Source organism: Myotis yumanensis, unplaced genomic scaffold (genome assembly GCF_028538775.1).
Source record: "Myotis yumanensis isolate MYYU_CA2020_CCGP unplaced genomic scaffold, mMyoYum1.0.hap1 SCAF_18, whole genome shotgun sequence".
In the NCBI taxonomy this organism is placed as follows: domain Eukaryota; kingdom Metazoa; phylum Chordata; class Mammalia; order Chiroptera; family Vespertilionidae; genus Myotis; species Myotis yumanensis.
Genome location: NW_027223769.1, coordinates 22,929,689 through 22,949,558, shown reverse-complemented (window position 1 = coordinate 22,949,558; position 19,870 = coordinate 22,929,689). Strand labels below are relative to the sequence as shown.

Below are 19,870 nucleotides of genomic sequence, written 5' to 3'. Positions count from 1 at the left end.
ACCCACCCTCTCATGCCAGCCCGCAGTCCTTGAGGCTCTTATCTCCTTTCTCCATTTTGTTCATTTCTTTGTTGTTGTTGTTAATCCTCACCCCCCGGTATTTTTCCCATTGACTTTTAGAGAGAGTGGAAGGAAGGGAAGGAGAGAGGGGGAGGCCACAGACTTTTGCCTTGACCTTATTTGGGCTCCCCCCACACAATCCTCATGGAGGCCCCCATGCCCACCCAGCATGCCATGTGGTTCTGGCCTAGCACTCACTTAACCTGCTTCCAGGCACTGCACATGGGCACATCCTGAACTGCAGAACCCCTCTGCTTTTCCAAACACATTCATGCACACGTCTAGGAATTTCAGCCGTGAGCTGGTGGCTCTGCTCAGCCTCCACTGCTTCTCGGCTCCCTGACTCTTCTGCACGGATGGATGCTAGTGCTCCCCTTGCCCAGCAGCTGTGTGGGCCTAGCTCGGTGGCTCTTACTTTCTCTGCCTTGCCTGGCGAGCAGGGAGGTAAGGGAGGCCTGTGGACACATATCTTACACTGCCATCATGGTCACGGGCTCTACACTGGACCTTTATTAAACAGCACATCTCAGCTCTCTGTGGAGGCCTGCAGTTCTGACCAAGCCCTCAGATCACCCTCCCTGTCTTGCAGAGGAGCCTCCTCCTATAGGTCAAGTCTCCGCCCACTCCCTCACCCCAGCATCATCCCTGTTGGCGCATCTGCCCCGGAGCTGGTACCGAGTGGCATCTCTAGAGGAATCCTGCAGAGGGACCTGGGCCAAGGCTCCGGCAGCCCCTTCCCCCTCCGGCCGCCAGCCCCGGCGGCCCTGCCACTGTTGCTGATTGTTAGGGGAGCCCTGGGCGGACAGTGGGCGATTCAGCGAGCAGGCTTTCTGAGCAACAAGCCCTGTGCTGTGCCTGAGCTATTCAGCGTGGGCAGAAAAGGGTAGCCTTGGCTCTCGGGGCGTGTGTGTTAACCCTTGGTGACCGGGAGCAGCTCTGGGCTCCGGGGAACGTCCTGCATCTTGTTCATCCCCTACCACATCCTGGTCCAGGCAGGAAAACGGAGGCTCCCATCTCTATGGCAGCGATGGCCCCTCTCATCTACACCATTCAGGTCCTCTGCTTGCCACTCCCAGGAGCCGTGGGCAGGAGAGAAGCTCAGAGTGAGGGCAGAAGGAGCCTGCATCTGGCAGAGAGGGGGCGCTCCAAGGGCTCAGAGTCAGGAACATTACACGTGGTCGGGAAAGGAAAGCCCACCTGAGCTACCCCAGTACCCTTCTCCTGCCTGAACCCTCACTGGCCTCCATCTGAGCCTCCCGCCACCGCCCTGAGGCAGGCTGTGCTAGGACATCAGACCACCAGGGCAGGCGGCATGGACCTGGAGGCCCAAGGGAGGCGGCAAGCTTGGGAGGCAGGCTGACAGAAGTGGCCACACCCAAACCCATGGCTGTCCTGAGAGACTCAGTCCCCTAGGCTCATTGGCAGCCCTGCTCTCTGTCCCCTGATCCCTGAAGCTGGGGGACACCTGGCATCTACATCCTAGCCACATGACCCCGAGTCGCTTGTCCGACTTCTCTGAGGCTCCGTTTCCTCACCTCGAAAGGGCAGGATGATAGTCCCTTTCTCATGAGGCTGTTGGGAGGGTTAACCAAGATGGTCCCTGGAAGACAGCAGGCTTGGCACGTAGAAAGTGCTCATTAGAGGTTAGTGGGGCTGTGACTCCGAGTCAGGGGTTCTGCTGCCTGGGCCTTTGCTCAGGACACACTGCAGGACATTCCCAGATCTTTCTCTTCCAGGTTCTAAGCTGTGCTGTGTTCACAGGCCATTCTGAGTCTAGCTCTCAGCTGTGCCACGTGGTGAATGATTTCATTTAGTTTCTTGACAATCCCAGATCATACCTTTTCTAGTATTAGACTCAGTGATAAACCTCTTTATTGCTGTCTCCTGACAAATGATTTTATTTAGTTTCTGCTAATGCATTGCTGTTCTCCTCCTCCTCCTCCTCTTCTTCCTCCTCTTCCTCCTCCTCCTCCTCCTCTTCCACCTCTTCCTCCTCTTTTTTTCTTCTTCTTATAATCCATTCAGGATTGGGGCTGAGGGAGTCTGACAACATTTTTCTTTGGAAGACTATTTCTACAGAAAGGTCTCACTTCACAATGTTTGTGATATGGTTTTGGGTTCTGTCTTTGCAGAAACCTAGTGCCGAAAGGAACACCAAGGTCTCCCACCTCCAGGAGCCATGGGAGCAGACCAGGAAGGGACCAGCGTTACCTGTGGTGAAGGAAGCGAAGAGTCGGACATCGCCCTGGGCGAGGGTTCGGTAGTGGGACCAACTGAGGTACAGCATCAGGGGCATCCAGATGACGGGGACGCTGTACCTGCAGGAGGGCCACCAGGGTGAGAGACAGACATGCTCAGGGGCTCGCCGGGGCCAGCTTTCCCAACACACCTCTTGACTAGAGGGGGGATGACATGGTACCAAAGCACGTGTAGACAGCATGTGGAGACCTGGGGTCAAAGGGGCACTGCTGGGGCGGGTGGGAAGGAGAAAACAGAAGGAAGGCCGTGAGTCTATCTGCGTGAGTCTCTGAAATGAGTTATTGGCAGAAAAGAACTGTGTCCCTGTGGCTACAGACTCTGTGCAGCTGAATAGATGCTGACCTCTTGTGGCAAAGGAGCTAATTGCAGGCAAAATTGTTCCCATGGGCATTAGAGGCTGGAAACCCTTCGTAGGAATCTGGAATAGAACAGGGGTGGCATTCAGAGTGGTTTCTGGCTGTATGTCGGTGTGTCACTCACTCAATGAACAAACCACGCATAGGAATGGATTATACCTACGGCATGTTCCACTATCCCGGAGAGCTTACAGAACAGCTCTGGGCTCGGATTGGGGGAGAATGCCCCTCCCCTATTGTATCTGCCTGATACCATCAGAAGAGAGGGACAGCCCACCACGGGCTCAGTGCGGGGCTCACCAGACAGTCTTGGTGAGGGCCTCGATGAAGTCTGAGTAGAAGAGGCGGATGGGCCTGGTCACCGGCTGGTGGACCCACTCATCGTACTTCTCGCCCAAGTGGCCGACCTGCCACAGTAGGGGCTTCTGCCAGTCAACCAGGTCCTGCAGGAGACAAAGTCAGTGGACACTTGATATTCATACCTGCACACATTCATGCTCCCGTCTCCTGGTTATAGTATCACAGTCACCATCCTTTACCTCATGTGGTCGGTATAAGGTTACCTGCCCTCTCGCTTTAGTGATTCAGGACTTAACCAAGCCACTCATCTCAGCTCCTGGCCAGAGAAATGAGATCCAGGACAGGCTCATGACCTAAGCTGGCGCAATAAGCCATCAGACACTCTCTCTTCCTGCTGGAGTGGCTAAGTTGGCGGGCATGAGCCTGCCTGAGGACTCAGTTAATCCAGAAGGTGGCCAATCCGGGATCTAAAGACACCAAATCCAGGTGATGACACGTGAGCACCCAGATTCATCTATGCCTGAAGCTTGAAGGCCTTCCCAGGACACTGTAAGTACAGGAGCCAATACATTCTGTGCTGGGAATGAAACAAGTCCTTTCTCCTCTACCAGAGGCTTTCTTCTTGGTGTTGGCCTGGGCAATGCACATCATTTACTAGTACATTAGCACATGCAAATAACTTATACATAACTAAAATGGAAATATAATGGAAAATATGCTCTGAATGTTTTACTTATAGGGATGTAAGATCAACAAGTTTGGAAGCTGCAGTTCTAGGCAATGGGAAGCCCCTGAAGATTTATGATGAGTCAATGTATTGTAGATTAATCTGAACCAAAATCAGGAAACCAAAACCAGTAAAGGACAGTGATGTTGTAGCGAGGGGCCACTTTCAAAGCCTGGCTCTGCCATTTATCAGCTCTGGGATCCTGGGCCTCTCAGAGCCCCTCAGCTCTCTTGTCCTAAAGCCGATGTGCCCACCACCCGTAAGAGAGAGAGGGCAGAATATGTTCTGTGTTTGGCACATAGTGGATGTCAACAGATCTCCAGTACCAGGGAGTTAGATGGCTACTGCGGGTGAGAAGGGGGTGGTGTCAGGGAAGAAAAGGAGAGGAGAAGGAGATGCACGGAGGAGGAGCCCCGAGCCCGGAAGAAAGAGTCAACCGTGATTCCGCCACCTGCCTTCCTCGTCCGCGGCTGGACTCTCATCCTTGCACAGGCCGCCCCACCAAAGCTTTCAGCCCCGCTGGAGGCGAAGCTAGCCCTGCCATCACAGCCTTGGAGCGGGGATGTAGGGCTCTTGAGCAAACAGGGCAGGTCACTGAGCGGTCTCTCTGTGCCTGCAACTAGAGGAAAAGGCCCAAAGATGGTTGTGGTTTCCTGTTATGTGAACTTGGCAGTTCCAGGGTGCTGGCTGTCTCCCTGCTTCCCAGGCTGGAAGAGGACTCTGGTCAGCCCAGAAGCATCCCATCCAGCACCCATGAAACAAGGCAGCCACCCAAGCCCCACTGAGTCGCTTGACTTTCTCCAGTCCCCACATCTCCTTGACTTTTTCCCCTGGGTCTAGCAGGAAATGGATTTACTGGGTGGCTGCTGTCTCATTCCTTCCATTCCTCTGCCTCAGGTCTCTACACACACATACCCAGCACCACCACCACCACCACCAGGAAAAAACACACACAAAAAACTGGAGGAACCAGCTATTGCTCTGTGTTTACACATTATCTTATGCAGCCTACAGAGCCCCACCTCAAAAGAAGGGAGGCCAGGGTCATGGGGAGAATTTGAGGTTTTGCCCCAATTGCAACACCATGGAGAGCGAACACTCAGAGCAACTGTTACATGCAGGCATGATTCTAAACACCTAATTATTTGATCTTCAACATACCTCTAACTAGGCAAGTACTGTCATTACTGTCATCTTGAAGAAGGGGAGACTGAAGCAGAGGAACTTGCCCCAGGTTACCCAGGTATGTCTGTTTGATGAATTGGCCCCGTAATCATTGGGAAGCAGCCATCTTGGTCCCTGGTAATACTCCTCGTCCTGAATCTTAATAGAGCCACACCAGGCTTTCTTATGCTTGCTTGGCACGGTCTATCTTTCCCCATTCTTTTACCTTTTTTTAAATTATTATTGATTAAGGTATTACATATGTGTCCTTATCCCCCCCACCAACCTCTTACTTTCAAACTATGTACATCTTTACATTTAACGTGCATCTCTTGGGTCTTGCTTTTTTTTTTTTTAATCTAGTCAATCTCTGCCTTTTATTTGAAGTGTTTAATCCATTTTTATTTAATGTTGCGGCAGTACCACCATTTTGCTATTTGTTTTCTGTTTGTCTCCTCTATTCTTTTTTTGCCTTGTTTGTATTAATGAAGTATTTAAAAATATTCTATATTATCTCCTCTATTGACTTTTTAGCTATGCCCTTTTGTGCCCCCCCCCATTGTTACTCTACAAATGATCATACGCATCCTTAACTTATTACCATCTTTCTCAAATGAAAACCCAGGTTTTCGTATGTTCTACTTTTGTATGTCACACATGGCACTCCATGCCTGGTTTTCATTTGTACACTTCATTCGAATTAACTGCCTTAGACAATGAATGCTTCCAGCTATTGAACAGGGGTGCGTGTGGCCAGTCAGGCCTCTCTCTGAGCCTTGCTATGGTTTGGGCAAATTTTCACCTGTTGATTCAATTTGCCCTTATTTTATAGAAAGTAGAAACAGCATAGGATTCATAAACTTGATTCAGTTGAGACCCAGGAAAAATGTCTAGGCAGGCAGCAAACAGGGACTCCAGCCTGGAACTTCCACCCTCCTGTGAGGGAAACAGAACGGGAGGACAGAGCAGGTGTAGAGAGCTGAAGCTAGATTGCTGAAGAAGCGTTTGTATACAGGGGTGATGGGAACAGAGCCAGCACCACCCCTGGGCCCGCAGCCCCTTGGAACACAGGGTCTTTCAGTTGATGCCCTATTGCCCATCTGACCTTTGTACATGACTTTGGATCCTCCGTGAACAGACCAGTAGGCAGTCACCATACAAATGGCGGACTCGCAGTGTAGCGTTGGTCCGGAGGCTGCTTCTGACCAGCTCGCTGGCCTTGGAGGGCCTCATACCCAGGCTCCGTGTCTAGCCCCTGGTGCACTTCTGTGAGCTAGCGCTCCTTGGTGCCCAGGAAGGGCCACCGCACTCCGAGGGCTAAAGCACCACCCTGGAGGACTCCCCGGAAGGCTCACTCTTACTCTGCAAACATCTCCCTCAGTCCCCAAAGGCCAACACCTGTACTTCTATCATGGTAGCCTCAGCCCACTATTCCAGGGGAAGTAAAATGAGCTTCCATGTAAGTAGAGAAGTCCACCTACTGACTCTTCCCCATTTTATGGATGGGGACACTGAGGCCCAGGGTGCTTACGTGATTCTTGGGAGGGGGTTGGTTGGCCCTGAAGTGGGAGCCCCCTTTCTCCCCTTCCCTTCCACACAGTCTCCCAGGAGCTGGGGCGTTCACTGTGTGCTCAGCCCGCTTTAGGTGGTACAAATACTGATGGGTGTCTTTTCTCAATTCTCTTCCAGTTCTGATTATTGAAGAGGAAGTCTCAGCGGGGTGCTAATATGCTCAACATCTCTCACTTGCTGGTCATTTCCAACGTGGCGGCTGGCTGGAAACTCATCAGGGGAAGGGAGGATGCAAAAAACGACAGCTCAGATCCCATGAGTGGGGAGGGTCTCGGGGTAAATTTCACTTCCTCGCAGAGGACCCCTTGGTTAACCCTCCCACAAATGGCTCTCTTCCTCCCAAGTTGATGCCTGGTCCTGCCTTCTTCCCACCCCTACTTCCTAAGGCTTGGGGGGCTGGGGAGGCATCAAAGGCATCCACAAAGGTCTGACAGCCTCTGCAGGAGGTCAGGTTGGGGAGGGTGGGGTTCTGAATAGGGCACACCTCCAGTTCTCAGCCATTTGGGGGCTTCCATAGCAAACCTCACAATAGCAAATCTTCCTTTACACAGCTGTGGAACCTGTTGCTCAGAGAAGGCAAGCGATTCACTCAGGGTTGCCCAGCTAAAGCGGGACTGCATAGGTGAGGGTGAGGGGTCTTTTGGTGAACTGCTAGACCCCAAGCAATAGGCTGGGTCCCCCAAAACACATGCAAGTCCAGGGAGAGTTTGGCTAAAGCACCTAGTGCCAACTGTGTGTGTCCCATTCCCCTCCCCCACCCAGCTCTGTCCCTGCCCCGGAGGGAGGGGGAGGGCCTCGGCCTCTCCCGGCTATGCCAGGAATGCAGCTGCAGCAGGGCCAGGCAGGGGGAAAGGGCAGCCTGCCGCCCAGAGGGTGGGTGGAAGGGCATGCGTGCTGCCAGGCTGGGGAGGGGATCTCCTTCGCTCTCCCCCTTTCCCAGGTGCCCCTCCTCCTGGACAGCACGGAGCCAGGTGGCACAGAGCTCTTTCCAAGGGCAGCCCCAGCGCAGGAGCAGGAGCTGGTACCCACTGCTCTGCAGCAGGGGAACATGCAGGGAGAGGGGGCAGCTGCTCTGTGCCAGCAGCGCCTCCCACGACCACAGTCGCAGGCTGAGGCAATTGTTTAGAGAAATGCCCGCCCAGACCCCAGAGCTCACAGCTCCGGGGCAGCTTTCTGAGCCAGGAAGGCTGCGATGGGCTTCCAACCTGTGGGGGTTGATGGGGAGGGGAGTGAGGACAAGGAGCTGGACAGGAATCCCAGGACACAGTGTCCTGCATCCTGGTCACAGCCCCCTGGGCTCAGACTTCACGGCCACTCTCCTTTGTGAGCCGTGATGCGGAGAACTAGGGCCTGCAATGACCCCACTTTACAGATGAGGAGACAGGTCAGACGCTCAGCTGCAGGTGCTGAAGGTGGGACCTGCACCTCAGTGCATCGTAACCCAGAACCAGCAGGCCTGTCAGCTGGCTCAGGACCCTGCGGTGAAAGTCAGCCAGCACAGAGGCTGTGAGGGACCCAGCAGGGGTGTTCAGTGTGGGGGTCCACGGGGGCCCGTGGTGGCCTTGCAGAGGTGGCTCCTTGCCTATGTTCAAGTTTACAGGGGCGGTTCTGGACCAGCATCCTCCTCCCTGTACCCAGGCGATGGGGTAGCTGGGAGGAGGCCTCAGGCTCCCCCTGTGAGGGTTCAGGGAGCTGAGAGTGGCCGGGAGCAGGGGGTGAAGGGGTCAAAGCCCCCTTCGAGGGAGGATCGCCACGTACCATGCAGAATGCCAGTGTGACCTCAGTGCTTGGGACAGAACAGCAAAGTGGCTCTGCCGCCCCACTCCCCGCCCCCAGCCGCACCCCCCCATCCCCCAGCCCTAAAGAGAAGTGGGCTGGTCTTGCACTGGCCGTTCGCTTTCTGATACCCTGTGTACCCTTTTCTGGGTCCTCCTGACAACCCCACACTGTAGGGAGGGGAATAACTTCCTCCCACTTGCTGAGGGAGAGACAGAACATAGCTGCCTATGGTCACCCAGTGGCATCTCCGACTTGAGCCTGCCCCGTCCACCGCCCTCGCAGGACCAGAGAGCGGTGCCCAGCCCTCCTGCCTGGTTTCTCCCTGGGGGAGGCGGGGGGGGGGGGGGGCGGTATTTTTTGAGCACTCCTGAGCTCTTTGGCAGAGGGGCCAGGGTCTCTAGAACAGGGAGCAAACAGGGAGAAAACTCAAGACCCTGGCCCAGCAAGGACAGCCTTGGGGAGTTCGCTGTGGATCCCTCCGGGCAGCCAGGTAGACGGGCATCTCTCTGGGGCAGGTCAAGGGGAGAAAGGAGGCCAAGGTGACATGGAGGGGTGATGCTGGAGGTGAGCCAGGGCTGCCCAGAGGTGGGCAGGCCAAGAGGGCCCTTGTGCAGATCCAGGGGCTATTTTCCTGAGAAGCGACTTAACTGAGGGTCCCAAAAGGTTCACCCAAGCGGCCAATATCAACATCTGCCAGGCTCCGGGGACACCTGGAGCAGCCCGATGCTAAGGAATGGCATATGGCAAGGGGACTTTGAGAGCCCACGGCTGCATTTTGCTCTGTGACACACCTGGCCTGATGAGTCTACCTGTCTCTTAAGGGAAGAAAGTGGCTTCCACCCAGTGGAGGGCGGGCGGGTTCTGCTGGAGGCTGGCTTAGCCTGAGGGGCGGGATGGGGAAGAGGATGTGCAAAGCTTTGGAGACAATTCCCTCCGGGGACCTGCTCAGCCTCCTCCCTCCCTCTGCCACCCTCTCTCCCAAGCACAGGCCTCAAGGTGGGCAGGACCCGTGGAGGGGCACCCGCAGGGGAGGGGCTCAGCCGCAAGCACTGGCTGTGCTAAATGTACCCGCAGAGTGACTTTGGGCAGGAGACCGAAGCTCCTCCTCATTGTTAAATCGGGATCTGAAGATCTTATCTCTTCAGGATTAAATTAGATAACTGGATCGTAAGTTTAAAGTGCTCGGCCTGCAGTGTCGGGCACACGGAAAGAGCTCAGTAAAAGAAATGTTCATTCGGCCCCAACTCTGCTGCCCAGAGGGATTGGCGCAGGGACTTCTGCCAGCACTTTAAATCACACCCGTTTCATTGGCATCAGAAAGCTGGCCCCCAAAGTGGGCAGATGGAGGAGGCTGCCAGGGGAGGTCTCTGTGCCCGACACAGTGAGGCAGTGAGAAGAGCGGGTGGGACAAAAGGGACGGGTGTGTCCAGAGCGGGAACAGTGGGAAGCTCCTGCCACCTGTACTGGGCAAGCCCCAGGCAGGCTGGGCTCCGGAAGGGGAGACGTGTGGGCTGTAGTGCAGGGTGAGGGGCTAGAACCTGGATTCTCATCCCACAAGGAAGCCTGGATCCTGCCTGCCTGAGTGATCGGAGGGGTGGCTTAGAAATGGTGCTAACAGCCCAACTGATGTGGCTCAGTGGTTCAGCTTCGACCCATGAACCAGGAGATCAGGGTTCGATTCCCCACCAGGTTGTGGGCTCGATCCCCAGTAGGGGGTGTGCAGGAGGCAGCTGATCAATGATTCTCATTATTGATTTTTTTTTCTCTCTCTCTCCCTCTCCCTTCCTCTCTGAAATCAATAAAAAATATATTTTTAAAAAAGAAATGGTTCCAATAACCTTCTATGCAGAACCTGAAAATCAGAGTATACCACACCTCTAAGCAGGGTGGGGGGCCCCTGGGCTGGTTTCCTGGCCCTTCTGCTGTACCTCCTCCCTGTGCCCCAGCACCCCAGGTCCCCTGGCTCTTTCCAGCATGGCCCACCCTGTCCCACCCTGTCCCACCTCCTAGGGGAGGCGTGGCCATGGGAGCCCAAGGCTCCCTTCCTCAGCAGTGCCCAGAGGGGCTCCCCTTGAATGCAAAACAGGAAGGGTTAACTTTGGCAAATCCCTTTGCCCTAGAGGTAGATGAGTAAAAAAAAAGGCAAGGAAAGCACTGTTCCCTCTTCCTGGGAAGCCCAGCTCCCCAGGCTGGGTCTCTTGGGGGGACTGGGAGCTCCTTGCTAGGGTGGTTCTCCTTACCCTCTCTAGGTCCAGCCCTTGTCCCCCTCTCTCTCAGCCCAGAGGGGAGGAAGACAGAAGGTTGTGTGGAAGAATGACAGAGGCCGGGAAGGTGAGTCAGGCGTGACCTGTCTGAACATGCTGGCAAGGAGCCAGGAGCAGGCCCTGGGGGAGGAGGGGGAGGGAAGGCACCCTCATCCGCTCAGCTCAGGTCGGGGCACAGGTGATGGTGGAACAGGCCTTGGTGGCCCTGATCCCCACCCACCCAAACCCCCATGCAGTGACGGGGCTGGGGTCAGCCTTGGACCTGCAGCCCAGGTTGACTGGGAGGCTCCTTCCCCGCAGCAGGATACTTAACCAACCCTGGTCAGTTCCCTCGGTAAAGTATTTTCTTTCCAAGCCCACAGATGCTGGTGCCAAGGATCCCTCTTCATGGCTCCTTTTAGTCCCGCCCCCTGGCCTTGAGCCCTGAGCTGACTGCCGCAGCGCCTTCTCTGTCCTGCCCTCAGCCCCACCCTCCTCATCTCCCTCTGAAGCTCCTCCTCTCCCAGGGCGAGGTCCTGACTCCACAGCTTTGGGGTCTCTGTACCATTCAAGCTGGCCATCTTCCCCTCCGTCCTGTCCACATGCAGAACCAGCCTAAGTCCCCAAACTTCCAGAGAAGTCAGCCGTTTGTAGCAAGACCCCCAGCCTCAGCCCTGGCCTGGGCACTGAGCACTCGTGGCCAACCTGGGGCTCAGAGCCAGCCCACCAGGTTCCGGCAAGCTCCCTGGGGGCCTGCTGTCGGGTCCGGCTAGCCTTCTCCTCCCCGGTCTTCTTTCCCTTTTGGTTACATGCCCCTGGAAGGGGATGGGCATGGAACAACCTGTCCCAGCCCTTCCCACAGAGCACACACGCATGTCCTTGCTGTGGGCTGACGGCTCCCTCAAAGGCGGTGCAATTCCCCTGTGACAGACACCATCCCCGAGTTCCTGGAGTCAGGGCCTCAGGAGTCCTGGCCCAAGGGGCCCGGCAAACAGTAAGCTTTCCGGAGGCCCCGCCTTTCCTCTGCTCACCTGTGTCCCTTGGGCATGCTTCTCGAAACTCCCCAAGTTGTACTAACTGTTGACAGGGTCGGGGAGGGTCTGTCCTCCCACCAGATTGTGAGCTGCCTGGCTCAGGGGCCTGTCCTGCTTGTCTCTCACCTGGGGTCCAACACAGGCAGGGACACGTATGGATAACCCACTTGTGTCTTTTTCAGGAAGAAATGGCAAAATGACATTGGGTCCGTCCTATGACCTAGGCTGGAGGGAAATGGCTCCTACATCTGGTTCCCTCCAGGGCCCCCAGGCCACGCTGCTTCTCTCCCCCGGCCCCACCCCCCCGCCCCCAAACACACACACATGGAGAGGTTCCTTCCACCTGGGACCAACAAAGGGGGCCTGCCTAACCCCCCCGAGATGCTGGCCTCTGAACACCAAGCCAGGTTTGGTGTCGGGCTCTGCAGACGAACACTGCAGGTAGTTCGCTCTGCCCCCGCTGCCACAGCAGGGCCCCCGGTGACCCTTGCGAGTGATTGCTGGTGCCTGGGCAGCTCTGCCTGGGCACTGGTCAAGCTGGCTGTCTGGGCCTGCCGACCCTGCACTGTGCCCTTCTCGGTGTCAGGGGCCCATGGGGACCCTCCCACGGGTGCTTGGGCTTGGCTCTGCACAAACCTCCTCAGGCACAGTTCTCCTGCACCCGTCACAGCCTTGGTCACACGTGCTACCCAGGCGATGCTTGTACGCAGAGGGCATCTGCTTTCCAGCCTCATCTTTCTGGGCAAACATCACAAATAACTACAGCCTTTGGCTGCACACACCCTCTCCTCGGCCATGGGAGCCCCCGATCACCATTCCACCCCATCTTGTGCCAGTTACCTTGTCCCAGTCTACCACTTTGAGCTTTGGCTCCATCGCTGGGTCTGTCTTCTGCGTGTCCGCAGAGACTGCAGCCCCGTTCTCCATGGAACCCTGGAGAGAGGAGGGACGCGGCGATTAGGTGATGACTCACAGTGGGTGAGGGCAGAGAGCTCAGCTGCCCCACGTTCAGGCAGCCAGGAGTGGTGAGAGCCTACGGTGGGGCAGGGTGGACGGAGACCAAGGATATTGAGAACATTTTGAACACGGGTAGACAATGATGTGCGTGGTATTATTCTCTGCATTTTTCTTCTCCTTTAAAAAAAAATTTTCTGCAAAAACAAGAGGCAGAAAGATCCGGGGGTGGGGGTGGGGATGAGGGTGGGGAGCAGCAGCAGAGAGACTGTAGGAAAATGAGCTATTAGTGGAGTGTTCTGGGCAAGGAGGTCCCTGCCATCCTCCCTCCTGTCCGTGGCAGGTGTCAGGCAGAGGGAGTCACAGGAAAGCACGCCCAGTGACTACCCTCCCTGGCAATTCCACAGAGCCCATGGGTCACAGGCTGGGCCAGCTAGGTCCATGTGCCCACAGGAAGGAGGGGCAGCCGAGAGCGAGGGAGACGGTCCCTCCAGGAACTCCCATGTGTGGGTCAGTGGCCACACACGGCGAAACTGGCAGAGGAGTGCCCAAATGGGCTCAAGGTTAAATCACAGCGGCGAAGAGGCAAAGTCAGAAGGTAACAGAATGCGCTAGGAAATCACATGGTCCCAGCTGGCTCTGATGTCACCGGGGTGGCTGGAGAGGGCAGGCTGGCACGTAGCTAAAACTCATGCTTCCTCGCAGGAAGGGTGGGGAGACCATTTGCCCTCTGAGTCCCTGTGACTGAAGGACACCATGATGCTGGTGGTCACGGACGAGGCCCTGGAAGCTGAATATTGGCAAGAACCCAGGAGCAGCCAGTGGGGTGTCTATTGTCATGATTCTTACATTTTTTTTTTTAATTAAATCTTTATTGTTCAGATTATTACATTTGTTCCTCTTTTTTCCCCCCATAACTCCCCTCCTTCCAGCTCCCACCCCACCCTCCACCCTCACTCCCCACCCACTGTGTTCATCCATAGGTGCATGATTTTAGTCCAGTCACTTCCCGCATCTCCCACACCCCTTTTCCCCCCAAGAATAGTCATTCTGTTCCCTTTCTATGTCCCTGATTCTATTATAATCACCAGTTCATTCTGTACATCAGGTTATTTATTCACTTGATTCTTAGATTCATTTGTTGATAGATGCATGTTTGTTGTTCATAATTTGTATCTTTACCTTTTTCTTCTTCTTCCTCTTCTTAAAGGATACCTTTCAGCATTTCATATAATACTGGTTTGGCGGTGATGAACTCCTTTAGCTTTTCCTTATCTGTGAAGCTCTTTATCTGACCTTCAATTCTGAATGATAGCTTTGCTGGATAAAGTAATCTTGGTTGTAGGTTCTTGGTATTCAGCACTTTGAATATTTCTTGCCATTCCCTTCTGGCCTGCAAAGTTTCTGTTGAGAAATCAGCTGACAGTCGTATGGGTAGTCCCTTGTAGGTAATTGAGCCTCTTTCTCTTGCTGCTTTTAAGATTTTCTCTTTGTCTTTTGCTCTTGGCATTTTAATGATGATGTGTCTTGGTGTGGTCCTCTTTGGATTCCTTTTGTTTGGGGTTCTCTGCGCTTCTTGGACCTGTAAGTCCATTTCTTTCTCCAGATGGGGGAAGTTTTCTGCCATTATTTCTTGAAATAGGTTTTCAATATCTTGCTGTCTCTCATCTTCTGGCACTCCAATAATTCTGATATTAGTGCGCTTGAAGCTGTCCCAGAGGCTCCTTACACTATCTTCACACTTTCGGATTCTTTTTTCATTTTGCTTTTCCAATTGGGTGTTTTCTGTCGAATCTTTGGTTTGATTATTGTGCTCCTCTGGTCTGCTATTGGGTATAATATTCTTTATTTCAGTCCGTGTATGCTTACTTTCTAATTTCTTTATCGTAGCATCGAGGGTCTCATTAGTTTTCGTGAGGCTCTGCACAAATTTATGGCAAGCCCTCAAAATTGCGATTCTTAGCTCCATATCCTCCATTTCTGTCATGTTTTTTTGTCTCTGCATCTTTTATGCTTTCTTGGTGCACCCCTTTGTGGTCTCTGTGCACAGTCTTGTTCTAGCCAAGCCTTAATTGTTGTAGTTAACACTAGAGGGATTTGACCACCAGGCCGACTGGCTATAGGAATCAGCTGTATGGAAAACGTCTGCCTTCTGGGGAGGTGCTAGTCCAGCCTTTGCCTGAGGCGATCGGCAAATGGCTGTGCGCAGGGTTTGGGCGGGGCGGAATCAACAGGGCGGGCGGAGGGAGCAGTTATGGCCGCGCTCAGTCCTGTTCCCAGAGGCTCTGCTTCTCAGAACCCCGGCAGCCGCTGCAAACCTCGGAGAGAAAGCTGCCCTCAGGTTCCAACTGATGCCGGATAATCCTGCTTCTCCCGTTTGAGTCTGGGTCCCTAGAGACTCGCCCGGATCCGGAGCCCAGAGTCTGAGACTCACTCCCGACAGAAAACGACAACCGCGCCCTCAGCCACCAGCCCGCTTTGCGCGCGCACCTCGGTACCTTTGTATTTTCCACACTGCGCCGCCTCTGAGCCTCGATTTGCTGTTCTCTTTCCTCCTAGTTGTAGAGTCTCTCTTCAGCCAGCCTTCCTGTGGTTCTGGGTGATGTCCGTTCCGTCTTTTAGTTGTATTTTTGAAATGGTTGTTTGCGGCAGCCGTCTCCGGTGTTTACCTACGCCGCCATCTTGGTCTCCCGATTCTTACATTTTTGCTTCCAGATGAACCAAGAGAACCTGATGGTGACAGTGATACTGGCATTTTCTGGGGAAACTCATCAGTAACCCAAATCAAGGCATCTTGCCTTGGTCTGGTATTATTTTTATTTTTAATCCTCACCTGAGAATATTTTTTTTTCATTGCTTTTCAGAGAGTAGTAGGGAGGGAGGGAGGGAGGAGGGAGAGAGAGAGAGATCAATGTGAGAAAGACACATCGACTGGTTGCCTCCTGAACATGCCCCAATCAGGGGCAGGGAGTGGACCTGCAACCCAGGTACGTGCCCTTGACCAGGAATCAAACCGAGACCCTTCAGTTCTTGGGATGACGCTCTAACCACTTTGCAACATTGGCCAGGGCTATCTCAGTATTTTTCATCTGTGTCCCCGTGCTAATACCTGCATTCTTTAAAAAAAGTATCTCTGATGATCTCTTAAGGACAAAGAAGAGTGAACTTTATACAATGAAACTCCCTCAGCATCCAAAATAAATGTCATATAATAATCTTGCCACTTCTAGTTCTGTCCCACCCTCAGAACACCCCAGGGTACCATCTCAACAAGACGGAAGGCTCACTTTGGGGCCTGCAGGGAAGGGGTTCTCATGTGCCTTATCTTTTATCTTTTCATGGTTTTGTCTGTGCTACACTTTCCAGACACCCCTGAGTGGCAGACACAGAGCTGTTTGGGGTACATCCACCTAAACAAATCCCTGGAAGCAGCAGAAAAGGTGGTCGCCTCTGGCACGGGGCACAGCACCCATCCGTGCAGCCCACTCCTCCGCTCCCTCCAGTCTGGACTGTTTTCTGAGAGCATTAGTCCTTGGCTCAGCTGGCGGCCTCGGGTTTCCAGGGACCACTCCTGGTTCTTTCCCTCTAGGACAGCGGTTCTCAACCTGTGGGTCACCAACCTGTGGGTCGCGTCCCCTTTGGGGGTCGAACAACCCTTTCACAGGGTTTGCCTAAGACCATCGGAAAACACATATATAATTACATATTGTTTTTGTGATTAATCACTATGCTTTAATTATGTTCAATCTGTAATAATGAAAATACATCCTGCATATCAGATGTTTACATTACGATTCATAACAGCAGCAAAATTACAGTTATGAGGTAGCAATGAAAATAATTTTATGGTTGGGGGGTCACCACAACATGAGGAACTGTATTAAAGGGTCGCGGCATTAGGAAGGTTGAGAACCACTGGTTTAGGACCACACAGGCGCTTTCTCCTTCATCTGCAGGACTGTACATATTTGTGGGCAGCCGAGACCCCCACCCTCTGCCATCTGCTTTTCCCTAAGACTCTGTTAGGACATACCAGGGTCTCTAAGCATAGTGGGTGGTCCACGTTCCTCTTCCAAAGCGGGTGTGACCAGCGGGTGTGATGGGACCAGTGCTAGATGGGCTCGCGCCTCCCTCGCATGGAAGGCCACATTTCAGGCCATGGGAACTGAGCTCCCATTGGCCCTCTTAGCACATGGCCAGCTGAAGCTTATTTCATGGACGGCTGCTGCTGGCGTGCTGCGGAGAGCTGTGTGCCCCCGGAGGGCCTGCTCCCTGGAGGGCCACAAAAGATGTGCGAGGAAGATTGGGACACCCGGATGGTGATGAACGGGAGGCAGTGGGCCCTGGGAAGCAGAGAAAGCCTGAAAAATGGGATCAGCAAGGGGGGTCTGCAGGGACAGGAAGCCCAGCTCCCTGTAGCCTCCTCTATGTAAAGTCTTTCCCCTGCATTTCCAAACGCTTCTCCTGTTAAGCCTTTGGATTAACCACGTTTCCCTCTAGCCAGCAGCAAAGGTTTTCCACCTTCTAAACATGCCTTGCATTGCCCTTCTCAAATGTCACCCTGTCCAGGATGATGACAGCGGTTTAGGGCACATCCCCAATATTCCCGAATGCTTACTCCGTGTCCAGCCCTTTAATCTTCAGAACAACTGTCTGAAGGAGGCAAGATTATTATTCTTGAGAGACGAGGAGACCTATGCCTGGGGCAGTGCCATAGCTAGTGAGAGGTTAGACTCCAGAATATTCTCTCGACCACTGTGCGCTTCTTCCCTAACCATGCTGGCCAGTCACATCTCTTTATTTTCAAACTTTCAGAAAACCATACTTTCCGCGTGTCTCATGGCGACAGTTGGTGTTTATGATTTCCTGCCTCTTGTCGTCTTTGGACGTTTCGGTAGTTATCCTGTTTGTCCAATGGCATTAGATTCCAACAGGGTGGGAAACTACTGTGTCCTTTTCCCAGGTGCCTAGAAGAGGCTCCAGATGCTATGAAATGCTCCATTCATATTTCCCCGAGCGGACCATGTTTCAGTGCTAGACCTTTGAAGATAGCCAGGGACTCCTGCAGTGCTGTGGGCTGGGCGGCTGGGGCTTGGCCCTCCTTGGAAATAGAAAACAAATGGGTGGGCGCGTTTGCTTAGAGGAGAGTGGTGGCCCAGGATACTGAACACGCCGTCTTAGAACATCCCTCTGGGCTGGAGAGGACAGTGTCCAGGAACAAGGGTCAAAATTCCAATAATTTGGGCCATATATTCTCAGTGCCCTTTGGCCGAGTCCCCAGGACAGGCACGAGCAGGACGAAAAGTACGTTAGACTGATACGCGATTGCAGGCATTTTATTTTGCCAAATAAAAATATTTCCTAATTACCATCAGCAGCATTTCATAAAAGAAAGGAAATTTCACCCTGGCCAGTGTGGCTCCTTTGGCTGGAGGGCTGTCCTGTACAATGGAAGGTTGTGGGTTTGATTTGTGGTCAGGGCACATACCTAAGTTTCGGGTTCGATCCCTGGTTGGGGGGTGTATAGGAAGCAACCGGTTGATGTCTCTCTCTCAACATCAATGAAAAATGTCTTAGGGTGAGGATTTAAAAAAAAATAAAAGGAAATTTTAATACCAAATAGGTAGGAAACGCATACTTTCAGAGTAAAAGTTGGTCCTTCCTAAGGAAGGGCAGTTGGCAACTCTACATTGACATTTTTTAAAAAAAGATTCTACTTAAAAATATCAATGTAAAAGAATTACACTCTAACATTTTCTTTTGTGACTATGAGCTGTACATAATTGTTTATTTTTGGTTCCAGGTGGTTGGAGTCCTCTGGCGCATCTTTCATCTCTAATCGAGGGGTAACAGAAAGTAGATCAAACGTTCCCTTTGTTCCAGTTCTAGGGTTTGACTTTAAAAATGACTAAAAATCCAGCTTAGCAGAGAGATGTTGGCTAAAAAATGGAAACAATACTTTTGAGGTTTTTTCCTTCAACTGGAAAGTTTCCAGGTGGTGTGAGGGCCCTGGAGGATGGGGAGCGGCTCGCAGGCTGCCATCAGAGCAGTCAGGGATGCTCTCAAGACAGTTGTCACTTTCTTTTTAAAAATCTTTTTTTAAAAAATATTGTTCATTTATTTCAGAGAGGAAGGGAGAGGGAGAGAGAGAGAGAGAAAAACATCAATGATGAGAGAGAATCATTAATCGGCTGCCTCCTGCACGCCCCCAACTGAGGATCGAGCCTGAAACCTGGGCATGTGCCCTGCCTGGGAATCAAACCGTGACCTCCTGGTCCAGAAGTTAACCACTGAGCTTTGCCGAATGGACACCAATCCCCTACTGATGAACACTTAGGCTGTTTCATTTCCCCTCTGTAATTAACCATGTGCAAGTAAACATTCTCATGCAAACATTTTTGTGTATTTGTGGACCAACACCATTGGGGCGCTGCCCACCGAGGAACAGAGGGGAGGAAGAGAGGCAAGTCGGGGTCACTTTCTCCCGTCCTTCTCCTCCCTCCTGCTGCTGCCCCGGTTTAATCACAATATAAAAGTCCTAGAGCCACCAGGCAGTAATGTCATGGGTGACAGGCTTTTGGCAAATAAATCCCCAGACTGACCATATAAACAAGGTGCTTTTGGGGTGGCCTCATGGGGACTACACCCCGCCCTGGCAGAAGCCCAGGCTGTTCGTCACATGATTGCACACACCTCCAATGCAGGAGGAGACTTCAAGGAGAGCGAGAGCAGGCAGCACGCCGGCGCTGCCACTAGCAGAACTGCCTTCAGGTACCAGGAAGTGTCCTCTGACGCATCTTCCATTGACTATTTTTCTTGCGTCTAGTCGTGAGCTTTCAAAAGGCCCAACCACCTTCCCCCCATGCAGACGGGACAAAGACCCTCCTGAAGAAGGTCTCCCATTCCCACTCAGGGGCTGCTCATCTCTGAACCTGGAGTCTCAGGAACCAAGTCCTCCTGGGAGTCGCAGGATCTGGGCCACGTTTTCCAGGCTTCTACACCCCAGTGTTTATTTTATGGTTGAGCCAGGCTCACCCTTGAATTCCACAAGCAAACACCATGCATGAATCAGACGTGTGTAAAGGTCATTCCTGGGAACCAGGGTACTACTCCAACTTTAAACTTGGAAAAAAGTTTCTTGGAAACTTCCACAATGCATTATTTAAAAGACTCTCCTGACCCTGGAAGCAAGCCACAGGGAGCTTTAAAACCCAGAAAGCACCAGAAAGCGAAGACGACGTGTGCTCTTTTCCAGTATTTGAGAATCAATCCGGGTGATGCCTTCAGCTTAATAATCTCACATGGTAAGGGAAGTGAATAATTCTGTGGTCAGACACACTGGCTCTCACAAGAATGGCCAGCCCAAGTGTTCATGGGTGTGGCTGCAGGTGGGGTGTCCAACCCACCTGTGTCAGGTGGCAG

General features: G+C 53.0%; 1 protein-coding gene across 1 annotated transcript in view; it reads right to left on the bottom strand.

Annotated features, from left to right (window-relative positions):
• The window catches only part of FA2H (fatty acid 2-hydroxylase), a 46,827-nt gene that overhangs the window by 5,947 nt on the left and 21,010 nt on the right, over positions 1 to 19,870 (bottom strand). Inside the window, exons 2-4 of the mRNA XM_070398388.1 lie at positions 12,335 to 12,427; positions 2,976 to 3,118; positions 2,272 to 2,378 (exon numbers count right to left, since the gene is read on the bottom strand). Coding sequence (XP_070254489.1) covers positions 2,272 to 2,378; positions 2,976 to 3,118; positions 12,335 to 12,427 — 343 coding nt within the window. The remainder of the gene's footprint in view (positions 1 to 2,271; positions 2,379 to 2,975; positions 3,119 to 12,334; positions 12,428 to 19,870) is intronic.